The sequence below is a fragment of the Epinephelus moara genome, chromosome 8 (genome assembly GCF_006386435.1).
Source record: "Epinephelus moara isolate mb chromosome 8, YSFRI_EMoa_1.0, whole genome shotgun sequence".
Lineage (NCBI taxonomy): Eukaryota > Metazoa > Chordata > Actinopteri > Perciformes > Serranidae > Epinephelus > Epinephelus moara.
Genome location: NC_065513.1, coordinates 26,779,287 through 26,805,252, shown reverse-complemented (window position 1 = coordinate 26,805,252; position 25,966 = coordinate 26,779,287). Strand labels below are relative to the sequence as shown.

The following is a 25,966-nucleotide window of genomic DNA, read 5'->3' as shown; positions in this document are numbered from 1 at the left end:
TGCCTTTTCTTGAATGTAATGGAACTAGATGACACTCTTGGTGATCAAAGTGCCCAACAGTGCATTAAGAATATGCTTATGAGTCAGACCCCTGACTCGAAGAGACTCATCTCCCAGTTTGTTGATCTTTTTACAGCTCATAATTAGGTCTCCACACAGTATTTCAAGGAAACCTGGGAGAAAGACCGTGGCATCCTGGTTGGTAATGAAACTTGGGACACCTACCTTTAAGACATTCACAAATGCTCCATAAATTCCAGACACCAACTTATTCAAATTGAAGTGCTTCACAGGCTGCACTACTCCTGTGCTTACCTACATTCCTTTTATCTCTCTGTCTCTCCACTTTGCCCAAAATGCAAATCAGCAAAGGGCACCTCGGGCCACCTCTTTTGGTCTTGCCCCAAGCTAAACAAGTTCTGGGCGGATATTTTTAAGTGCTTTTCAGAATTTTACAATTGTGATATTACACCAGACCCATGCACTGCCATCCTAGCTTTATCTCACTTGCAACAAAAGACAATACAACATGGCAAGGTGGTGGCAAAAAGGAATATTTTGACTCTTTGGAAAACTGGGGATGTGACTTCTTTTAAAACCTGGTTGGTAGAAATCACCAACTTGTTACACATGAAGAGAGTTAGAAACAGCATTTCCTTCAGCTCTGTAATCTTTGATAAAACATGGCAACCATTGATGTCCTCTTTATCTAGAATGGCCTTAAGTGTTTGCATATAAGTGTAACCTGAAGATTTAATACTCTACTCTACTTTAATACAGTCTCACGGGCTGTGGGTAATAATCAGCTACAGCTGTCTTTAATTTCTTTTCTTTTATTCCGGCCAAAACGACAACAGCAGTAGCATACATTCAGCACGTCCGTTGTTTACATGGCACACCGGAGAACTTCCGTTCCCAAAACATTAACGTCCCTCCAGACACACCCCACAGGTAGGAACCAAAATCACCCTATAATAATAGTAATGATACATCAATCCCACAACAATGACTATCCCCACAATGACCCTAACAGTCATGTTCAAACAGTGAAATACAAAACCAACCTCTCAAAATAAATGTAATACAATAACTCAGATTACATAAGTATAGATACTTGTTCATAATGGGTTGAACAAACAACATGTGTGTAGTCGGTAGGTGCTGAACTTCTTGCTGGTCATTCTGCCTATTCTGCCTATAGGAGCGTATTTTTTGGTCTTCATTTCTTTTTGTATTGTTCTTATTCAAGGGTGAGGGTGGGTGACTTGTATTTGTGCTGTTTGTGTTAAAATCTGAAAATCTACAAATAAAATATTTGTAAAAACCCAATACATTAAGAAAAAAAAAGTCTCATACCAGAGATCATGACCTGGTTACTCAAGATAATCCACAGACCTTGTTGTGAGCTTTTTCATGTAGGAACTATTTTCTTTCTCTTGAACTACACCCGCCAACTGTATCACAGCACAGAAGGAAGCGTGCATCTACTCATGGATGAAAGGCTCATGCTCCTGACAGCATGAGATGTAAACATTGATGGTGTTCTCAGCTGTGTTGTAACATTAGTTTGCTCAGTGATGCTAGGAGAGCTAGCAGTAGATGCATGCTTCCTTTGGCGCCATCTAGTTTGATTATGATGGCATTAAATTAACCTCTCAAAAGGCAGATATCTCCAACACTCAGCAACTCACAATCAAACAATCTAAAGTGATAAACAGCACTACAGTTAAGAGGAAAATTATGTGTTTTTGATTGTGGGATGAACTGTCCCTTTAACAACTGGAGTTCTATTTTTGAGACAGAAATTATATTTACACCACATAGTGTTGAGGCTGGTACAAAATGCAAAAGCCACAGTTAGAGTCTGTAGGTCTGTAAACGTGGCACCAAAGCACATACTGGTTGTCTAAATAATACCGTTGAAGGAAACCTCTTGCACACAGAGACACTTTTATCTTCCCTGACCTAACTGAGAAAACCACCAACATCCATAAATAGACAAAGGCAAAGCTGACCTCATGGTGTTGGTAAGGTTATCAGTACACAGACAGGCCGGCTCAGCCATTATATACACAAAAACACACGCGGTCACTGCAACAGACACACATGCACTGTACACTCACATACATACATATACATGGAGCCATTTCCCGTAAAGACTGCTCATACCAACGTGCATCTTTTCTCTCCCTCCCCCACACATGCACATGCACACACACATACACAGCTGTGAGGGATTCATAGAGCTGGGTCATGAACATAAAAACAAACCCAGTCATGCTGAGGAAATTGTTAAAGCCTCAGGGAAGAGAGCGGGAGAGGAAGAGAGACAGATACACAGCCCTGAAGCAGGGAAACTCCCTCCTTGGTCTTTTTTCATAGGGTGGAGGACGGACAAAAGAGTGCACCCAGCAGGCTTTTAGACCGGCTAAAGCTCTGCCAACTGTGATTTCATTTCCAACGGGATCAGGAGTTTAGTCAGTTTGCAGTTCATCTTTTACGGTAAGCAACGCCATAGATGGGGTTCGTAAAAAGGGTGAGGCACAACAAATGTGTTTTTCTTGGCTGGTAAAATCTGGAGAGGAATTTCTGTAGGCTGAGAACGCTACAGCCGGACAACTGACGAGGACACAATCTAAAGAACGATACATTGAATGCAATCCAAGGTCAGTGCATGTTCATGTTGTTGTGGGTTTCTGTTGTGCACGTTTTTAGAGTTGGACAACATCTGCAGTAGGATTACTCCAGTTTAAAAGCAGAGAGGATTATAAACTCATCTGTATTTACTGTGTAACATAATTCATCTTTAATTTTTAGTTGGGTACCAGCAACCATTCTGCAGTCTGCTCACTAAAAAACCTGTCAAAATTCATTATACCATAAGGCAAATAACGCAACTACCTTCTATGAGCTTCATGTCAGACACTTGTTTCATGTTAAAGGGAGTATTTCATTGCAAAGAAGTAATCTTTAAAATATGGACTTCAGTGACTACTTTCTCACCCCCCATTTGTTGTTGTGTTTAGGTAACCATGCCATCTGGAGGAAACCAATGGAGCAACATCGTTCTGTTTACATTAGCTTTGGCAGTCATGTCGGAGGTCTGCAGGGTCCAGGGCTGCCGGACTGGCTCAGGGTCAGAGTGTGAGAAAGCCCCCTTTGTCCCGGGCCACAACCTGGCAGGGGAGGGTTTTGATGTGGTGCGGATGCGTCGAACGGGGGCATACGTCATCAATGTCAAAGCTCATCTGGCTGACAACAACACCTGTACACTCTGTCCAAACCGCTTCCAAGGAGGACAGGTGAAAACTGTTTACTTCACTCTTTTTCATGGTGTCTTCAAACAGTCTAAATTCCCTTTACCTAATTCCAGCCAAACCACAACTTTCTGCTCCTTCTGCCTTGTGTTTTTCCTCACTATTATTCCACACTTCCTTTAACTATTTTCTTCCTCCACCTGCATCCCTCTCAACATCCTGCCTTTCCTCTCCTCCTCAGATTCAGAGGCTCCCAGCTGCAGTGCTCGACTGGCGTCCCTTCAGCCGCTGCAGTAAGCAGCTTTCCAGTGCCCTCCACCACTCTGTGGACTCCCTGCTGCGTAGCTCCAACTCTCTGGTTAACAACAACTGGGGTGTGGGCTTGAGTTTAGATAATATTGGCAAGGTACTGCTGGGAGGAAGCCGCTCAGACCTAGCAAAGTTTGCTCGTTCGCAGCACAGCGTGGACAAGGCCACTTTTGCCATCCATGAGATCAGTTGCACCTACTACAGGTAAGGAGTAGGGCTGGTAAAAATGGTGCTTTGTAATTGCACGTAATTTGCTGATTGATGTATGATTACTGGGATGATTAAATTAATCAGACTGAACGAATCTTTTATTGCCATTATACTTAGGTACAATGAGGATTCGACAACAAAAATATGTTATCACGATGAGGTACATGGCTTGCAATTAAGCATCGTCACATACAGTATAGGCAAAGACGAGCAAATGAGGAATTCTGGCTCCATTACATCTACATACTGGATATTATTGTGGCCATTTTAGGTGGCATAACAAAACTGCAACTGAATATTATTTAAAAAGAGGGCTAAAAATTCAATAGTGGCTTGACAGATGCCAGTTGCGAGATGAATAGTAATTGCTTACATGGAATCAAGGAGACAGTTGACGGCTAACCAGCTATCATTTTGGTGGACAAGAGAAGGACGTAAAATTAGGTAGCAGAGAATACCGGTAATGATAACAGTAGACGGCATTTCCATTCAAAGTTAAAACGTTTTGGCTTATGCCGTCCTCCATGATGGAATTTACAACCGAATGTTATGTAGCTCTCACACAAGGAGAAAACGACCTTGACAAATACTGGACATTACCGGATAAATTACATAAAATAAGAGACACAAAATATTTCATTCCATTCTTTATAAACAATACGGCATCAACAACGCAACATATCGCCATGCATGACTAGTTTTATCGTCCTACGATTGTGCCAAACTGTACAAAAGGTGTTGTCTGCCATCTACCGTCTGCCTGATTCCATCTGAACGCAGAATAATTTCTAACTCCATGTACTACCTCATAGTTTGTTCTTGACATCTCCTCCATGCAAAGAAGGCAAAGCATGTATAGGTCACATCTCAAAATAGGTTAAAATTTGAAAGATAACCGAGATGATACCCTGCAAATGTTTCTTAGCTTGTGTGAAAAGTGGACTTTCAAAAGAAGATGATTTGAGAAAAATGTCTGAAGCGCGACTGTGTTTTTTTTTAACATAAGAGTGAGCATTATGTTGCCATGTTATGGTCAAACTCTGCATGCCTTTTGTTTTTTCAGCTACAGGCTGGCTGATCATCCCCCGCTGAGCACAGAGTTCACCAAACATCTGAAAAGACTGCCACAGAACTTAAATACGAGCCAGAACAAAGCCCTATACAGACGGCTGATAGACACCTATGGAACACACTACATACACCAGGTCAGGTGGTTGACGTGTGCTGCAGCTGGTCTTCTTGATATGAGTTTCTTAATGAGTGCAAGATCATGCTGAAGGTAATGACATAGCCTTCATTTCATTATTTGTTCTGTCTCCTATAGGTCCAGCTTGGTGGTAAGGTGAGGCGAATCACTGCCTTCAGGACCTGCCTGGCCACACTGAAGGGTTTTTCAGAGTCCGACATCAAAAACTGCCTGAACTTTGAGCTCCGAATGGCTCTTGGTTTCCTCCCTGGCAATGCATCCTTGTCCAACAAGTGTGACAACCTCCTGAAGGGTAACATGAGCATGGGCTTCTACCAAGGCTTCATGACCCATAAGATTGAGGTAACCGGAGGAGAGAGGTACTTCCCTGACATCCTCTACCAGGAGGACCCGTCTGAAGCATACCAGAGCTGGATGAACAGCCTCCATGACAACCCTGATGTGGTTTCTTACGCCATCTTCCCTCTGCATCAACTGGTGGATGACGCACAGATCAGTGCTAATCTGAGAAGCACTATCTCAGAGTATATTAAAGATAACCAGCTGCAGGCGGAGCAGGCTGGTTTCAAGAACTGCTCCCCGACACCCAACCTGGACCATAACTGTTGTCCTCTGCGGGCCGGCAGAGGAACTCTCAGACTAGAGATCCACAGGGCTGCAGGTTTGAGGGCAGACACCTTCACGAAAACCGACGCCTATGTGAAGATCTTCTACAACGGTATGTACGAAGAGACTGAGACGGTGATGGACAACAACGACCCAGTGTGGAATGTGTCCTATGACTTTGGATCGGTGGAACTAGGTCAGGCTTTGAGGTTCGAAGTCTGGGATAGAGATGTGCTTTATAATGACATGGCGGGTATATGTGTTGTCTTCCCTGAGCGAGGATCTCGCGCTCTGAGCTGTCAGCTGAGCAAAGGAGTTCTCTATTTCACCTACACAGTCAAATGTGATGCTCACCTCACAGGCTACAGGTGTGGACGATACTCCCCCAATGCAGAGTAGATTATTAGATTACAATGATTTGATGTAGATTTCAGTACTTACTTTATACATAATATTAAACTTTTAAGTATTAGTTTTTTCAGTAAGAGCTAGTCAACTGTCATTTCCTATAACTAGTAAACTCATTAGTTGCTGTTCAGTTGTTTGCTATGTAAATATCTTGTAATATATCAGTATTAACTAACTAAAATCAAAGTCCTTATGCATCCAGTGCACAAAATAAAGTGATTTTGATTTCGGACATTTCAGTTTAATTGTTTTTTTTTAAAGCAGTTCTTAAGATGTATAAAACCAGGTTGTTGGCTACCTTAAATTATGTGTCCATTCCTCCATTGCCCAGTAATTTATTCATATTTCTGTAGTGCATCAGGGTCCTCAGAACAAAAATATCAAAAGGGCTTTTAATAAAAAATAATCAAAGTTGTGACTGTTTTAACAGGATAAAGTGGGGTTGTGTTGGTACGCCAGGTGCCATAATCCTCAGGTGCAGTAACTCACTCTCTCTGATGCGGTCAGTCGGAGCTAGATCAAATGAATGATTCATAATTGATATACAGTATATTCTAAAGCCTAGTTTTTATACAAGTAACATTCATACTGGTTTAAATAAACAATTTGTATTTTGTGAGCTTTGCTGAGCAATAGCTTTGTGTGACAGTCCCAGATAAAGGCCTGTTGATTTCAGTGATTTAAGCAAATAATAGCCTGGGCTATTAATTGAAGTTTTACGGCATATCGATACTGCATTAACAACCACAAGGGCTTCACATACTCACCATTTCTACAAAGGGACTCATTTGAAGTGACAGGTGCATTTATGTGACACATACTATTAGAAAAATAATACACTAAAAAGTAAACTATGCAAGATGCAAGCAACTCGTGGCTCCTTTCAGAATAACTGGATTAGGTTTAATTCAACATCGTCTGGTCCAGTGGTTCCCAACCTTTTTTCTTCAGGGAAGTCTTTCTATCATTGAGTAAATTCACAACCCCTGACCATGTGACATATCTCATGAATACTTAATATTATATTCAGTGCATAACAATAATGGCGTAGAACAACTGATAAACTGTACAATTAACCCAAGCAGAGAGTGCAATAACTGCAGGTTTCTGTAAAATGAGATTTGAAACAGATTATTTCCGGACAATGTTATATCAAAGATAAGTTTACCTGTTGTTTTTAGGAACTTTTTATTCAATTCTCCGTATCATTTATTTATTCTTTATTTTTAACAATCATTTATAGGATCCTTTTTTGACAAATTCAGTGTTTTCTTCTTCCCAAGGCTTGACCATTGTTCGATCAATTCTTGTTGTTTTAACTGCATACTTTTCTAATGCAGGACGAGGCTGTTAAGCTGACAGGGAAGGTTCTGTCTCACTGTGCCCTTGTCCTGTCAGCTTTTTTTTTAAAGTTAAGAACGAAATAGAAAATATCTTTAATATCCACCAGGATGCAAATGTTTGTCCTGAAGAATAATCTTAGCTTTAAAAATAACAATTTTATTTAGTTTTTGCCACAGAAACAAATATAAATCTGAGATAAAGCTCTACTGTGTATTTATTTAAAATGTTTTCTCACACCCCTTAAAATCAGGAAGGCCTCATCACCCACCATGAAGCTTTAGTGGAACCAGTGATATTCATAGGTTTTTTAAAATCCTTCACATTACACATTATTTAGACGTCTTTTTTTAAAATTAGCCAATTTGAATCACTTTGATTAGTCTCAGTAGACTGCTGATAAATAATGAAACTCAAAAGGGGCAGTCTTCATCAGATATATCTTATATGGACTTCATTAATAAACCTATTCCAAATGTATATCACAGACCCTGTTGTTGCCAAACCTGGCATTACAAAGGTGCACATATTTCAACTCTTGCCAAACCACTTGCAGCATAATATTACAGTAATTCATATAATATGAAAGATTGAGAGATAATTTCCTTACCGGCAGCTCCTCCTGTTAAATCGCTGTAGACATGACCACACAAACATTTATTCCAACTTTTATTATTCAGTTCAAACAGGAACCTTAAAAACATACAAAGTATAGTAAAAGCTTTTACACGTACACTTGTACACTTACAACACATTAGCCACTTATACAGTACATAAATGCTGCAGCTGCTTCATTAAATCACCATCTTCTGTGTCGCTCAGCTCCAGATATTGAAAGGAGTAGAAACAGTGAGGAAACCAATTCAAGCACCGTTCTTACTAAAGACATTCTGTTTTTTTTTTATTTTTACTGTAGTTTTTCTAGATTTACACACTAGAAAAACTGGGATATTTGTGTACGAAACTTATCGACTACACCCACAATACCATGTATCAGCCTTCGCCAAAAAAATGACTAAAAGGTCCAGTGTGTCGGATTTAGAAGCATCGAGAGGTGAGGTTGCAGAACTGAAACTTCTCTTCTGTGTGAGCAACTACGGTGGCTGATGCGAAAACATGAAAACATCAATGCCCCAATTGGAACCAGTGTTTGGTTTGTACATTCTGGGCTACTGTAGAACAACATGGCGGACTCCATGGAGGAGAACCCTTTCTGTATGTAGATATAAACCGCTGATTACAAGGCAATGAAAACACAACTATACGTATTTTCTGGTGACTATTAACTAATAAAAAAATACATATGAATATTACACACCATTTCTTCCAAGAGATGCCTCTAAACCCTGCACACTGGACCTTTAAAATTAAATCATTTGGATGAAACTCAACACATTACACCTACAGAGATACAATTTTCCAGATACTTGGCTGATTTCGTGAGGCAACCAAAACTGTCAAAATGTTTGATCAGTTCTGGTATCAGAGGGTGTTAATGTGAACAGCAACATGTTCTGTATAGTTGTCATATCGGCTGCTGTTAAATGTTGCTGTAAATTAAAGCAGCAAAAATGTTTTGATGTTAAGTTTCTTTTTTTTTTTTTTTTTTTTTTTTTTTTTTTTTTAAGATTTTTAAAAGACCTGGCAAGTTAAGAGCAAGTACATTAGGCAAGATGCAACACTGTCAGGTAGGAAGGGTGGTTATAAAAATCTACCATCCTCCATCTCTTCACACATAAAGACCTTGGAATAGTTCATACACCACAGACTGCCAGTAAGCATCATTTTCCTTACCAGCATGTCTTTATCTGAATGTGAATATAAGACTGCAGGGTTACAGGAACTTCAATGATACTTTTATTTAAACAAGCGCCATGGTGCAGTCTCAACACATGCTGCATCACTGACAGTTTGGTCTGAACTTCTAAACACCACTTTCTTTCAAGTTTTAACGTGTGTGTAACGTGTGGCGTGCATACAATTCTAAAGGCAACATTTTTGTTCTGCCTTTATATATTGATCTCATGTCAAAGTAGAAGCAAAAACTGTAACTGTATGCATGAAAAAAATAGTGTTTTAGGCACAGCTGCCACACTACAGAGTCAATCAGATCTCAATATCAGAACTTGGCAGCATATGGTTCTCAGTAGTTTTCCAGTATAGACACAGAAGTGTGTGTGTTCAGTCGGAACACTCAAGTCTGCCCAGAGTCACAGGAATGCCATCAAAAAATGTGTTTGTACACTCTACAGTTTTGTGTGTTTGTGCATCACAGTCCCAGTGAGGCTTTGAGCAAAGTTGCCATATCTTCAGGTATGGTCCCATCATCACCTAAAGAACACATGATGCTTTAATTTTCTTTTCAGTTGCAAAAAATAAGAAGGTTGGGTAAATGCAAATCAACTGGTCAAACACTGTGTGCCCGGAAATATGGCTAACTGAGTTTGCAGACATACAAATGGTCACTGGCTTTACGCCTGGTTCACACACTGGACATAGAAGCACTGGGAAGCGATCTGATTTTCCATGGAGCTCTGCCCATTACCTTTTGATGCCCATGTTAACCAATATGGCTGTTTACACTGGATGCGCCGCAGCAGTGAGCTCGGCAGCCAGCTCGCAATCTGCAGTGATAGTTTTGGCGTCTAGTCTATTTTTTTAATGAGCCGTGGGCAAATCTGGCAAGAATACACTGATAATCTATTAGAAAAACTATAAAGGATAAATTCTATATGATATAAATGATCTGATTCTTATTAACTATATAAAAAATGTATGCCATGCTTGGTTATTCTACATATTTGACAGCTGTGTCTAAACAGAGAGCGAAAGAGACACGCACACACAAGCTGACAATGCTCTACATGTCACTAGAAAAGAACAGAGGAGCAGAATCACTTGCTGACCAGCACGGAGAAATGTACTTCTAGGCGTGAGCCCACGAGACAAAATGCATATCGGGGCGCTTCCACATCCAGTGTGAACCTGGGGTTAAACAGCAGATATACTTTGTGAAGTTCTACACCAGTGTCTGGCAGCTGGAAGTTGCTTTACATCTCCTCTGATCCTTATTCTTCATACATATCTGTACTTTACTTACCAAATATTCTGAGTTGTTTCTCCATATTGTAATTCTACTATAGTTACTTTTGTATACACAACATCTAGTGCATGGAGGTCTTGAAAGGAAGAAGATTGCTTTTCCTAAACTGGTTTGTGTTGTTCTTATGCATTTAACCCAGGAATGTTACAGCTTTGTTCAAACTGCATTTACACAGGACGATTCCTGGGACTTTCATCAGGTCTTACTGATGAGTCAACTAGTGTGACTGTTGGATTTTTGTCTATAGTTTTGACCTAGATATATTATTTAGCTTTCAAAAACAAATATTTAAGGTCATCTCTGAAGGGTTTAGGACGTTCAGGGGAATTCGCTTCATTGGCATTAGACACAGGCGACTATCACAAACAGAAGTGGACACAGCTCTGCTCGACCTCAGTACTGAATCTTTGTTATTATTGATTTGTTTAATCAAATCACCACTGTTGTAGCGCTGGTTTGATTATTTAGATTGCATAGGAACATTCAAATCAATTCAATGTATTTATTTCAGAGGTTATGCGCATGCAGTCAAGAAAGAGTATGTGTGTGTTGGCGTCCTTACCGTCAACAGCCGTCATGTCCTGCTCCAGCTTTAGTTTCTTCTGGCTCAGCTGCAGCATGCAGTCCTCTATGCTGTCCTTACTGATCAGCTTAATCACCTTTACAGTCCTGACACAATCACAACAGGAAATCAACACATTAAGCCTTGTTCTGAAAGGGAACATTTTTACCTGAGGAGGTCCTGTACTTACAGTGAATACCTACAACATTATTCTGATACATACAGCCCAAGTGTTCTCTGTCCAGTTGCTCACATTTCCAATTCCAATTACGAGACCTCATCGGGTAAAATTCATCCCATACATGATTATTTTTAGATTTCATCTTACTTTGTCTGGCCGACACGGTGACACCTGTCTTCTGCCTGCTTGTCGTTGTAAGGATTGCAGTCGATGTCATGTAGGATGACAACATTGGCTGAGGTGAGGTTGATGCCCAGGCCGCCAGCACGTGTTGACAACAGGAACACAAATATGTCAGGATCCGTGTTGAACTCATCGATCAACACAATCCTGCAGGAAAAAGAAATCATTCGACCATTAGATGTGACACAAATTATGTTGAGGAAGTTGAAAACGGTGCTTTTGTTTTCCTACATTTGAAATAATCTTTCACCTCGACGTAACACGTAGAATAATAGATGTGCTAGACTCAAAGAATAAGCTGAGCACAACCTACTTATGTGCAAAGGATGCAGTGTAGTTAGAGCAAAGATGCTGTTTGCAGGTCGGATGACTAAATAGAATTTGAATTAATAAGATTTCGCTTCATGATCCTGCCTTGTTGGCTACAACTGATGTGTCTTCAATGTACTGCACAATACTGACCTTTCTGCTATGGGGGTGGATCCATCCAGTCTGACGTAACGATGCTTAAGATGTTTGAGCAGCACCTCCACGATGTCCAGCATCATGGTGAACTGACTGAATAATACCACTCGGTCTCCCTGTAGGATGGAAGAAAAGTTGAACTCCTTAGTACATCTAGCCTGCGCTCTTGCGTGTACCACAGATATGTTTTGTGTATTTACCTTGTTTTTAAGTGAGGCCATCAGCTCTGTGAGGTGGTGGAATTTCCCAGAGTCAAGCAGGAGATTGTTTTCAAGCTGGTAGGAGCTGATGGAGGAGTATTGCTGGCACAGACGATGCAGCTCGAAGTCTGACATCACTTCCATGTCCTCCTGGATCAGAGCAGCATCTGCGTCAAAGTGGGTTGGCTCCTGTGGTGGGAGTGTGGTGGAATAAATTCCATGTTGATTTATGTTATTTGACATGTTCTGAAAATACAGTTCACCACTTTCAAATACTTTGAAAGAGCTGTATGCAACATTCAGAGCATCTTTGATTCAGAGTCTGAGCCAGAATTGCCTGCACATGGCTCTCAACCACCGAGACTCAGGACAGTATTCTCAACAGTAACTGCGTAGGAGTGCAGTACAGAGCGGCTGCTATTAGCTGACCAATGGGATATACAAGGGGCTCATGCACCAACATGCACATGCAGCCGTAAGATCTACCACAACAAAGTACAGAGAAACTCTGATTACAACACACACAGAGAGAGTGTGACATCATTCTCTGCTCAGGGCACCATTACTCCACTATATATTCACATATATCTTCACATAGCACATAGCTGTTAGCTACTACATTGAGTTCTCAACAGGCCAAAAAAATTACAACCCGAACCGGCCCATTTGAGCTGAAGCCCGAACTCGCCCCATCCCAGATTATCACATAAAATACTGTGCCCAACCAAGGAATTGTCAGCTTCTTACGCCGGGGACACACTGGCCACGTGGCGGCACAAGCCATGTGCAGTGAAAATCGACCAGCTTGGTGGATCTCTGACTCTCCACACTGTTTTTCCCTGCTAGAGAAGCTCCCCGTAGCAGCAGGGAGGAAGGACAGAGAGTAGGACTGACCTTGAGCATGAGTTTGCTCATGGCTTTGAGCTTTTCTGTGGTGTAGTACTGTCTATGAAGCATAGGATGGTTGGCCATCTTCCTCAGCTGCATCATCACATTGCACAACTCACGCTCTGCAGAGAAAATGCACAAGGGGAACTTGTTAACGACACATTTATTTCTGTTAATTGCACAAAATAATATCAAGATATAAACCAGGGAGCAGTGAATCAGGCTTACTCTCGCCATTGATGGAGGCCTTGAGTTTTTTAAACAGAGTCTGGTAAAGAACCTGCTGTTTCTCACTCATTGGACAGAACTCAACCTTCTCCTCCTTGGCTGGCAGCTGCTTGAGGACCTGGAAAAATGACACAACCTTTAGTTACTGACGATCCAAACACAGGGTTTGAACTATGGTTACTCTCATTGTGCCCTTCATTTATGGTAATGGCCGAGAAAATTTGTGTGATGCTGCAAGTGTGCTTCAGCAGAATACTGAAATAAATAACATAAATAAGTTTGTGTGTCAAATGGAGATTCCTGGTTCTTCTCTAATTAAAAGAATAAATCAAAATGTTAATTTGATTCTTTACTATCAAAGTTTTAACGTAGCTGGATGCAGGGGAACCATTTAAAAGTCCCAAATGAATTTTTTCCTGATTCTTTTTTTAGGTTGTTGGAGCAAAACTAATTGTTAAATAATCCAAACTAGGAGACTGAGAAAATTATTTTGATGCTAGATTTCCCCACAGAAAACAATCTCTACTTACACTATATTTAAACATTGCAAATCTGTCACATTAACTCCATCAACTCACCTCGCTCTTGACTCTTCGCAGGATAAAAGGTTTCATGATGAGTTTGGCCTGAGAAATACGATCCCTCTCGAAGCGGCTCTGCTCCTCATGGGATTTCTGGCAAATAACATACAATGTTAAAGGTATGCTATGCAGGACCTTCCTAAAAATACAACAACAATCGAAAAACTCATACAGAAGTTAACACTGACAATCATCACTTATGACCATCTCTCAGTGTGTTATATGGTGGCATCCTTCAAATGGCATGGCCATCTAACACATATTTACCATAGAAAACATTTTGGAGAGCTGTGAATGGGAGCTAGAGAACATAGAAGGCATGATGAAGTTCAGGAGAGACATCAGCTCTAAGAGGTTGTTCTGTAAAGGCGTTCCTGTCAGCAGCAAGCGATGCTCTGCCTACAGGGGAATACGAGAGACACAGAAAGAAACATCCTTCACTGTTGGGTTCAATATCTTTGGATAGAAATACAAATAATTCTGATGACAGACATAGGCAGGTGGTGGCGGTGGTAGAAAATACATAAAAAAAAATTCAGTGGACTAACATTTATAGCCATAAGGTGGCGGTAGCGCAGAGAGTTCATGTTCTTCAGCATGTGACCTTCGTCAAACACTGCATACTTCAGAGGCAGCTTACGGAAAAGGCCGCGGTCGCTGTCATTACCTATGGCCATGTTATACCTGTAAAACAAATCAAACAAGCAAAACAGAATAAAACAAAAGTACGCATTTACAAGTTGCTTCAGGCTCTTCATGGCCCTGAGGTAACATGTAATGGAAGGTGTGCGTTTGCTCACGTGGTAACAATGACGTTGCACTCAACATCTTCATTGAGGAGGTCGTGTCTGAGGTAGCGGCGGTCCTCCACAGATCCTGTATGGAACATATGGGTACACACTGCTCAAAACTGTGTAAAGACGCAGACTATGGTCATGTGCAGAGTAAAGGCAGCAGCACAGCATCACATACACATGTTCTACCATTACAGTTAAAAGAGGATTTATAGTGTCAGAGAGTTCCAGCCACGAACACCAGGCAGTATACCTGATACTGAGACAAAACCATAACTTTTCAGAGAGGAATGCCTTGCCTCAAAGAAACACAAACTGCACTGCGGTGTTTGAGGGTACCCAATACCCAATACCAACGCAGCCTCTTGCTGGGTTTGTTATTGTGCTGCTGTTGGTCTGAACTTTAGCTCAAACATTGTTCCGCACAAACATTATAGTGAGTCCTCTTCAGCTGTCTATGTGTACACTGAACACCCACTGAACAGTTAAGGTTCCCAGATCAATTGCAGGGTTCACATAAAGAAGACTACATGAGTAACGTTTTTAGAACAGGTAGCACATATCTTTCGCTGAATTAAAATTGTTTTTTATGTATAAAAAGTAGCATTTGGTCTTATATGCAAACAGAATATGAAGCAGATTTGGTGAGTAGGCATAAATGGCTGAAACAAGATTTGGCCAAGAGGCATTGGGCCCCCAAAAGCTAGAAATGGCTCTGCTAGCTGGTGTGTATCCTGATTAAGAAGCATCTGTCATGGGTAGAGGTGCAGCATGTTGTCAAGGACAAAATGCAAAGGAGAGAACTCATTGCCTTATCCCAGAGGGCAGTGGTTCTCAACTGGTGGGTCACGCTCCCCCATTGAAACCCTGTTTCAATGTGAAAAGATGAAAGAAGAGTCGTACCACAGTAGACGAGCACTTTGAGGCTTGGACACCAAAGCTTCAGCTCTCTGACCCAGTTATCTACAACACAGATAATGAAATCAGCATAAATCACAAATGAATGACTGTTTCTTTTAAAATCGGAGAAAATACAAAATTTAATACAGCGAAATATAATGCTATATGTAACCATGGCCTTAAAAACATGTTGTCGTGCTAACAATGATTATTTAGATGTCTGTTAAATGACATGATATAAAGCTTGGTAGCAAAGTATGTGATTTTTGGAGATCTTTACCCAATGTAGAGGCTGGCACAATGATGAGGTGAGGACCCTCTATTCCATTCTGATATAGCTGGGCCAGAAATGCAATAGCCTGGATTGTTTTCCCCAAACCCTGAGAGTGAAAAAGGATGAGTGATGAAGAGGTGCAGAGTCAGTCAGATATCAAAGACAAAGAGATGAAGAAAGAACCAGGTGGAAAGACACAAAAAAGATATTTGAACATCTGTGTTTCTGACCCCATGCTACCAGTATAAACTGCAAGAATACTGACAGACTTCAACAGCACTGCAGCTTTACTAAACCATACAAATCACAGGTCTCACTTCTCTCACCATCTTTGGGCTGAATCAACAAATTTAATTCTCTGCAGCTTGTTCTGTTTTTTCTTTACTGTACTTTAATGTTTATCCACCTGCAGGACGGCTACATATCCACACAAAGCACCCTTTGATAGTGGCACAGTAGGGTAACTCATCGAGTTGCTGCAAGCACCCACTGTTCTGCTCGGCTTATTAAATGTTTACATTTCCTTTGTTTTTGACTTTAGGCTTCATCAACACCTCACAAATGTTGGTAGTGCACCTTATCACTTCACACAGGCCCTCGGCTGGTTGCCTTACCATTTCATCAGCGAGGATAGCACTCAGTTTGTGCTCATGCAGAAGCAGCAGCCACTTTAGACCAATCACCTGGTAGGGTTTCAACTGGAACCTGAAAGACAACAAGTAACAGACTAAGAACGAGAACTGGACCTCCATTTTTAGAAAGACACAGATGCATCACTTATAAAAACAAAACAGCAGAACTTTAACTGTTGTAACATCAGACAAACTGTAACTGGGTTCTGTCTTGACCCTCCATAAATAAATAAATAAATAAATAAAAATGCACACAAAGAAAAACACGTATTTGAAACATAGCTTCCCCCGACAGAATACTTTGTGATCTGCTGTAAAATATAGTTTTACACAGAAATATATCATTTTTAATCATGCGACCATTTGTCACCTGAATGGGCCTCAGTTACTGTTAACAGTGGTATTCAACAGCTGATTGGATTCTGCCACCGTGTGGTTCAGAGAGGCCCACCAACACAAAGAGGTGGCCAATAGGTAATCCTTCAGAAAGGCAGATGTTTGCCCAGAAGAAGGCAGCTACCTCCTAATTGTGTAACCGGGTTTTGCAACTGAGCAAACTATCTATCATTCAAAAACAACGCATCCTTTAACCATGTCTATATCTGACCATATATGTTTATGAGTACAGTAGCAAACTGGCACTCAACGCAAGCACTGGGGAGCTTCTACTTAACCCAAGAATGCTGCCGAGTACTGTGGGATTTATACTTCTGCGTCGAATTGACAGCGTACCTACGGCGTGGGCTCTGCGTGAATGTAGAGCCTACGCCGTAGGTACGCTGTCAATTCGACATGCACCTCCCAAGAAATGTAACTCCACGTCACAGCGACGCAGACCTCCTGTCTATTTTTGTAAGCTGAAACCATTTCCCTCAGTGGAAACAAGGCTTTTATTTACTTAAATTTCACAGCTAAAAAACAAGACAATATGAAGACAATAAAGCCTCCACAAAATAGTATTTTAAGTCTCATGTGTGATTAATCCTGGCTTCATATGAGTAGGAAAAATCTCCGCTTGTCGCTAGGCTAACCTATACAATGTAAAATGCCATAGGCTTGTGCTATTAATGTAAGCATGTAATATTTGTGTGGAAAACGTGATTAGTTTAAGACAGTTGTTTTGTCAGTGAACCCTGTGAGTTGTAATGGAGCAGAATTTTGTATCATTACCTTTGCTAAATGTTGCTGTTGTCCCCAGCTTTATATGAGTAGAGGAAAAGTCAGCTAGCCTCTAGGCTAATCTATACAATGTAAAATGCCATAGGCTCATGCTAAAAACATTAGCATGTTGTATTTGTGGGGAAAATGTGTCCAGCAAAAGACAAGTACTTTGTCTGTGAATGCTGCGAGTTATAGTGAAGCTGATTTGTGGGTTTGAAATTGTTGCTGTTACGCCATGTTTAATGTGTGTTTTGAATCAACTAAATTTTACAGCACTTCACAGAAACCCAGCTGCTGGCTAGTGTTTTGGAGGTGTAACTGCAGAGTGACACAGACACACCGCCGCACAAGTATAAATGCTCACAATGGCGTGGGCTGGGCCGGCTGAGTACATCACTGGTCCTCATTTTTTATGACTTACTAGTTTAACCATTTCGTGGACTATCCATTAGTTACAGTATGTGTTAATGGTTGCTTTACTTACTGACTGTTAAGCAGGGTGGGCTGTGTAGTGGCTCCTGTTCCCCTGTCCGTCAGCTGAGTAACCTGTTTGACCATTTTTGATGCAATGGTCTCACATTTGGACATCAGCCCCAGGACAATGTTCCGCTCTTTGAGGACGACTCTGCAGCCCAGCAGTAAGTTCTCCGACAGTCCATTGTCCTTGTGGAAGACGTCAACCTGAAGAGGACAGAACATTCTGTAACAATTCACACAATGTATTGAGCATCTAGAAAAGTACCTGTTGACTACTATTACACAGTCTATTGGGCCTTGTTTCCACCAAGCAGTCTAGCTCAGTTCAATTCAGTTTGTTAGATCGGTTTTCATTGTCATAAGTTGGATGGTACCAATAGAAACGTTACATTTTGTCCTGTTTTTTGTCACTCCTCTGTTGAGGTACCTAGCACACTGGTCTGACCCTACAAGGTGGAGCTAGAAACTGCAGTCCATTGATTGGTTTAATACAGGATCAAAACTCTTACTCAACAATGCGTACAGTGGACTGTACAGTGATGATTGGATCTTAAAGCTCTTGAAGATTTCCTCACTCATGGAAAAAAATATACCTCCTGGAGCATCGTTCTGATGGCTCCGGCATCACCAAACCACTGCTCTAAACACTTCGGCCTGATCTTTTTTTTGCTCTAAAAATGTCATACAACCCTGTTTCGTGGACAATCGGCAAGGTGTACATTATAGGTGAGGACGAAATACAGAGAGAGTAGGATGGAGCAGTGACGCGGCTATTACCTTCTGGTAACACCCCGAAAGTGTTCGGTGGAAACGCGGCTTTAGTAAGCATTTAATAAATTACCTGACAGTGAAAAGGGACCAAATGTTTGGGTATCACTGACTTAAATCACTGGTGCCACTGCTTTAAAAATCAGACTATCCTGCCTTGTCAAGTCTCATATATCTACGATCAGGGCAAACACATCTGCAGTGTAGTTTTAAGCCCATCTTGTAAAACCCCTCAAAAAGCCAAACACGCGTTACAAAAAGGTGCCAACAACACTAACTCATCGTTGAGTATGGTGTGTACAAAGATATGAAATATTTCACCATCCTATTGTTGCAACATGAGATAATTATTATACTTACTATACTGCTAATATTTACTCTGTTGACAGATGTTTGGAATATGAAAAGGCATGTCTGATAAATGCAGCATGAGGTGAAATGTCAGGAGGTGAAGACTTCTACTATTCAATAGCTTGTAAGGAACGTCTGTCTACATCTTTACAGGTCACAAAGTCATGTTCCAGGTGTGCGGCAGGAAGATTTCAGACTATGACTGACTGTAGCTCTTTGTTTTTACAACTTTAGCCACTGCCAACGTGTTCAAACTGTTTTATTTTACACAAAAGAATCAACTGCATGATGTCTATTTGAGGTTACTTACTTGTCTCATTTGTTTAGAAACACACCACACACACACACACACACACACACACACACACACACACACACTCACCAGACTCTTCCATCTGTCAAAGGGCCTCAGTTCCACAATCTTCTGGGCCTTTTTAACAGAGCACCCCGCAATCAGCGTCAGCTCGTCGATCGATGCATCCTGGAAGAACTTCAGTATTTCCTTCTTCAGGTCTGTCATGCCACTTTCAGTGTCCAGTTCATCGTCAGAGTCCTCAAACTCAGTGCTAACAGTGTCCTCTTCATCGTCATTTTCCCCCTCAGAACTGACATGTTCGTTTGAGGCACGCGCCTTCCTCTTTCTCTCTGCCGCTTGCTTCTTAGCTATACTGGTCCCACTGGCAAATCTGGACAACATCTGGGCAGTAGAGGAAGAAGAGGATGGCTTCGGGGGGGCTGAGGTAGTTGTTTTCTTGACAGAGGAGGATGAAGGTACGAAATCAGAGCATTTCTTGAGCCATGAGGACAAAGTGGAAGTGCTACTCCTTTTTTCAGGGCCATCACTGTTGTCTGAGTCTGACTCTTCTTCGCTGTCCTTTGTAGCGTCTGTATCATCTTTACTGTCCTCCTCTGATTCACTAACATTTCTGTGGTATTTAGAGTCCTTTTGACCTCTCCTACTTTTACTGTCATTGTGGCGTTTCAGCTTCCTGTGGTTCTTGCTTGTCTTGTCTTTGCTCTTTATTTTACTGGATTTCTTTTCTTCTGTATCAGGTGAGCTGTAACTGGTATTATCTGACAAGAGACAGAAAAAATGGCTTGAGCCTGAATCTGTATCAGGATCAGTTAAGAACAGCAGGTCAGTGAAAAGGAGGCCTGGGTCTGGGTACCTGGGTCTGAGAACATCTGTAGAACCTGCAGAGCATCCTCAACATTCCAGTCGTGTTCCTGCAACACCATCCGCAGCTCCTACAAGACGGACATCAGCAAGGGTCAGAACTAAAACTTGAGATCCACCATTTCAACAAAACAGCCTTGCAAAATCTACAACTTTTTTCTTTTCTTATTGTGTAGCTGTAAAACAGATGATAGACAAGTATTCCTGTTTGCTTAGGCATCATTGAACAAACAAATTACCTTGGACATGATAGATTTTTGCTTCAAAACAATTCTGTTGAATTTAGGGAAGTTAGCTTTGTCAAGTGGCTAAAATATGTTTTGCTGCTAATGCCCATCCACAGCAGTGAATTGCTTAGCTCCTGTGTTGGTCCTCCTGTCTGCTTCTCCAAAAGGCAGACTGACGTACACTGACTATGAACCTGACACAACCCCACTTTACAAAGTTAAGAAATATCCCTTTAAGTGGTGTGTGAGTCGTCATTAAGAGCTGAATGTACCTGAGTTTGTTTTTAAGCTGCAGGAATTTGGGAACTGAACTTGTATTGTCCTGTATCATGTGACATCACATACGCATATGCTTAGTCACACACACAGTGTGGTGTTATCATGTTATGTAGAGAATAAACAGTTTGAGAGGGTTGAATCAAATTGGAAAAATGTATTTAAATATGACTTCATGCGATACAGACAGGGACAAGTGTCTGTGTGTCCTCACCTCCTTGTCCTGATCAGGAAACTTTTTCTGCAGTTTTCTGACCATGGCTTCCTGCTTCTCCCAGTTTGGCTCTTTGTCGTCATCATCCTCATCATCAGAAGTCTTTTGGTTTAAACACAAGAAAGGTGATTACAAAACTGAGAGGAAACCCTTACCATTTAAATTAAAAAAACAACAACAGAGATTTGCATGAACAGTGATGGGAAAGCTAAAACAGTCAGACAGATTTACATCATCATCTTCAACAAAAGATTAATTTTAAAAGCCTTATGTGGAACGTGTCGTTTGTCTGACGTGACTCAGCCTTCATTAAGAAATCATTTGTATTTCTCTCATCAATATTTGCAAACGTTAATCTGTCTGTGTAAAAAAAAGAAAAGACATTTTTCCAACAACCTTTTGGAAATAAGGAACAACAAACTAACAGTTCTGTTTCTCTGCAGTGTATCATACAGTTGCATTTGTTGTACTTTAAATCAAAATGACAGGTTATGTGTACCTGTGATGTAACTGTTTTAAATAATGAAATTATGATTAGTAATCTTACCAGTTCTGCTGATGGCTTACTCTTCTTGCTGGGTTGAGTGTCACCACTGTCCTGAGAACTGCTGGATCCATCCTGCTTTCTCTTCCTGCCTTGGTGTGGAGCTGGGAAGACAAAACAGCTTGTGTTCTCAAAAGTAGCCAAGTGATGTTTGTGTGGCTGTGTGTTTTTACTGCAACATTTCCCCATATTTGTATTTATGTCTTACTTTTATTCATCTATCCATCAGGCTTAGCAACAACTTCTTAAAAAGTAAATTGACCAATTTTCCCCTTACTTATTTTATGTTTTGTGTGGGATGCTGATGATTTAATCTCCAACTACAAACTAAGCCATCTTAATGCTAAAACACCTCACAGAAAGGTGTTCATGTGAAACTGAGCACAGACTGTCATCATGTGTTTATGAGAAAGTAATTCATTACCTTCTTTATCCCCGAACTTTAAAAGGCATGCAGCTACAGCCCCGTCCAATGTGCTTGTGCTCCCAATGATCTGGAAATGGAACATAACAAGGTGCTTTTAACAGAAAAAATCAGGACTGTTTCCAGCTGCTTGTTACATAAATTAAATACGTTGTCATGTCAACAAATTAAACCTACAGTTGGTGTACTGTAACGTCATCAATTACAAGATACAGATCCTGCAAATTGGCTCGGGACGTCCCTGGAGTCAAACTTATGTGTTCGATACTGAGAAGTAGCAAAGCCTCTGCTCAGCTCACCTCAAGCAGCTCTGTCCTCGGCAAATGAGGAAATATCTCCAGTATTCTGTTCATTTTCTCCTCCAATTCATTGTCCTCGTCATCTGTGTGATATGCCACATTGTTCGATGACTTCCCTTTGGGACTCCTACAGAAGACAAACAACAAGTCTGTAAAAGCAATATGAATCAGCATGAATGTGAGAATGTTGTCATTTCGGTTTACACTTACTTGGACTTCCTGCTGTGTGGTGTTTTGGACTTTGCTTCAGGGAGTCCCTCATCCTCCTCCAAGTCGATTGAGATGACTTCCTCGAACACCACTCCTCGGGCATGGGACTTTGATGGGTTTTTCACGGGTTTCATCTTAGCTGGACAGCAAAATGCAAAAAACAAGTTAGCTGACGCATTCGCTGCAGTAAAAGATGCAAGATAAGGAGGATGCAACTCAAGTATACTGTCTTAGTCATCTGCAAAGTGACTTTGGTTTTGAGGTGCATTTTGATCTTCTATTGCTTCCTTCTCATATGATTATATGTCTTCATCATGACATTCAGATACTGTAGACGTTAGACTTAGACTTCCTTACGATTTTAATGCAACTGTCCATGTTGCAAGCAGAGTGACGTGAGAATAATGACCAGAAACTCACTGTGCCATGTCCCCAAACACAGGTGGGTGACAAACTGACATCTGAAATCTCATCGTAATATTGTTATATACAGAAACAGTATCTTTTTTTAATTTTAGAAACGCACTGTAACTGTAACACATGCACATAATCTCACTGCAATGATAAATATGTTGCAGTTGCACATCAGAAACTATGACAGTTTCGGCTCCATAGGAATGTACCATACTATTACTGTGGAAAATAGTCCGTCTAACCTGCAGCAAAAGCCCGCATGATGATAATAACCATGTTACTTAACTACTGCTAACGATAGCATACCTGCACATCTGGCTAACAGCACCATAAGCTAGCTAACATCTGCTAACGTTAGTTACCTGGCTTGTTCTCCTTCTCAGACTCTGGACTTTTGGACCCGCTCTCCTGCTCTTTGTTTGTCGTCGTCGCTCCCTTCTTGTCATAACGAAAGCGCTCCAAGTTGAACATGTCAACAGTCTGTCCGTGTCAGACAGCGACAGCGCTTTGTCTCTTTCAGGTCGGCTGTATTTTCTGTGTCTTGTCGCATGAAGCACAGTGTTCCTGTTAGCCAACGAGGCAACCTAGCTTAGAGGCGTCGGGTGTTAGCATAGCAGTCGGGGCAGCAGACGTGGAAAGGCGGCGATTTGAGGCAGTGTCACCGCTACGTTTCCAACCGTTACAGTTTAAAAAGGGTAAAAATGAGTAACTGAAATACTGATTTGGTATTAAACACGGTTGTTTTATCCCGGGGCCTATCAAGCTTGCCGTTTCTCGATTACAGCCGGTTTCCCGCGAACTCCAGCGGCCCTGGAGGATGCTAAGCCGGCTCCGCTCATTGGTCAGAGGCAAAGGTAGGCGGAAACTAACGGGTGAATCAAGATAGTGCACTGTAGCGTACTTCCGGTTCTGCTCAAATCTGATTTACGGCGCTCAATCATAAACTTATTTTAACAGCCTGTCACCGTCAATAGCGAAACATTCATAGCTTGTATTATCCACCTACGACTCCCGTAATTTACTTAGCGTCGTCTCATATATAAAGTGCCATGGCATTAAGGCGTTTCAGTGTGGTATACGATGGATTCCGCGAATGGGGAAAAGAATAGGAGGGGAACTCTCTTGACGGTAGAGCCAACATCGCTTATGAAACCTGTGATGTGGTGATGTAAGGGAACACATGGGGCCAAATATGCCTTATAAGCAGGGTAAGCACTGATGTAAAGTAATCACATTAATTGCAGTGACGGGGGAGCTTCTTGGAAAACAAAGTCTTGCAAGCTGCGTATTAATTTACACCGGAAGAAGTTTAACTACAGCAAAGCTATCTTAGGGAGAAATCTAATTTGGTTAACTGCAGCTACTAAGAAAATATAGTTCAAACTACTTTCAACAAAACAAACTGACAGAGTGCATGTGATACAAAAAATTACAGCAAAAAAGTTAGATGCCAGTAAAGACATGCCACTGAAATGAGTTTATTGCAAAAAGGACCCACTTTTAAAAAGATCATACATAAAGCAAAGCAACATAAAACAAAAAAGGATCACTAAAGTGCAGGAATGCCAGCTTTGGTTTTGCATACCCATCATTCCGTCACCTGCCTACATAAACAGAGTCCATGTGGGGGGTTTGCACCAAGCAGTATTACTCAGTTGGCCAAGTAACCACTAGAATAGCATGCAACAACATCTCTGAATATTTGCTAATAAATAACAATAATACATAAATAACGATAAAACAACAATACTTACAGTTACTAGTAATCGGGAGGGTCAAGAATGCAGTGGCTGCCTGGCGGATGTACTGCCTGGGCATGCCTTCATAGCGGTCAGGATGGCAGCCAAAAGGGGCGGGGCTGATCAGTAGAGAATCAATAATAAAATAAACATGAAAAATAATGTCTTTTATGGCCAAAAATTGGTTGTAGTTTCAGTAGTTACCTACACACACAAAGGCAAAAAATAATTATGATAATAAAAAATTATAACTACAATTTAACTAAGATTATAGGAAACCCCCAGAGACAGCTGTACACCACAGGAGGAAAGCAACATTAGTGGTTCAGGACACTTCACATCCTCTGATGATACAGTGCACCCACAAAAATGGGAAATCCTTTATTCCGTCCTCTGTCATCTTACTGAACAAATGACTTTATTAGATATTAGTAACTACGACTGTTTTTCATTATGTCTCTTAAAGACATGCATTAATTGTAAGCAGTTTCACCCAAACTGTTTGGCCCTTCTTAATTATTACTTATTAACTGTTTTCATCTAATGTATTTCAACCCATGGCAGAGGATTTTTTTAAGTGTAAATATGTCTGTAAAGTTTGTAAGTGTATGAAGGCTGTTAGGTTTTTAAGTGTATGTCATGCCAAAGACAGATTTCCATGTAAGTGCAAAATAAAGATATGTATTCTTCTCAAATAAACACTGATTACATGTAGGCATGGGGTGTCACTCTAGAAAATTATTCATGGGGTTGGGGGTTAACACTTAAAATAAATAAGTTTTTTTAGTATTAAAAATGTATGTTCATTTCAATAACGTGTTTTAGTCAGTTGACAACTTACTTGAAGAAGCTGGACAAAATCCAAAACATTTTTGACATTTTTGAGTGGGGTAGAATTCAAATTAATAAGTTAGAATATCTTAAATAAAATAGTTTAACCACTAAATATCAACTTTTGGATAAATATTAAGTTGGTTCAACTTAATTACATTTTTCAAGGTCAAAGCAAATCATGTCAGTTGTACTAAACTAATTGAGTTTGTCAGATTATGAAAAATTGAAAAGATTGACTCAGAGTTAGAATTACTGAAAAAGATGCATGCAAATTGTTAACATATTTTTTAAAGTTGAACCAGTGTGTTATAGTTTAGAGTGTAGTAACATCAACAATGGCTCTATTCCATTTAGGTATGAGACTAAACCATATTTAGCAAGAACACCATGGTGTGGAATACAGCCCTTACTATATTATTCATGCTGTTAGTTCCACCTGTTTAAGACACATCAGTTGTATAGAGTAAAATCTATTTACTTTTCAAATAAACTCTATTCATCAAGTTACAGACTTTCTTTTCC

At 40.7% G+C, this 25,966-nt stretch overlaps 2 protein-coding genes across 3 annotated transcripts; one reads left to right on the top strand and one right to left on the bottom strand.

Annotated features, from left to right (window-relative positions):
• Positions 1-2,275: 2,275 nt before the first annotated feature.
• prf1.5 (perforin 1.5) lies at positions 2,276-6,223 on the top strand. 2 transcript variants are annotated; one of them, XM_050052032.1, is made up of 5 exons: positions 2,276-2,502; positions 3,027-3,302; positions 3,499-3,770; positions 4,840-4,981; positions 5,101-6,223. In XM_050052032.1, exons 2-5 carry the CDS (start codon positions 3,033-3,035, stop codon positions 5,986-5,988), a joined length of 1,572 nt encoding a protein of 523 aa, XP_049907989.1. In that variant the 5' UTR covers positions 2,276-2,502; positions 3,027-3,032; the 3' UTR covers positions 5,989-6,223. The 2 variants fall into 2 exon arrangements, with proteins under 2 accessions (XP_049907989.1, XP_049907988.1); XM_050052031.1 differs by having other exon boundaries at positions 2,277-2,666.
• A 1,771-nt stretch (positions 6,224-7,994) lies between these two features.
• smarcad1a (SWI/SNF-related, matrix-associated actin-dependent regulator of chromatin, subfamily a, containing DEAD/H box 1 a) lies at positions 7,995-23,713 on the bottom strand. The gene is made up of 23 exons (XM_050052027.1): positions 23,234-23,713; positions 22,458-22,596; positions 22,248-22,374; positions 21,949-22,018; positions 21,528-21,628; positions 20,981-21,082; positions 20,256-20,334; positions 19,469-20,160; positions 17,975-18,171; positions 16,312-16,402; positions 15,704-15,803; positions 15,427-15,486; positions 14,530-14,605; positions 14,278-14,413; positions 13,997-14,128; positions 13,727-13,822; positions 13,149-13,266; positions 12,927-13,042; positions 12,033-12,221; positions 11,830-11,948; positions 11,332-11,514; positions 11,004-11,110; positions 7,995-9,669 (listed from the first exon to the last, which is right to left on the bottom strand). The coding sequence occupies exons 1-23, from the start codon at positions 23,340-23,342 to the stop codon at positions 9,608-9,610; spliced, it is 3,201 nt and encodes a 1,066-aa protein (XP_049907984.1). The 5' UTR covers positions 23,343-23,713; the 3' UTR covers positions 7,995-9,607.
• Between the last annotated feature and the right edge of the window lie 2,253 nt (positions 23,714-25,966).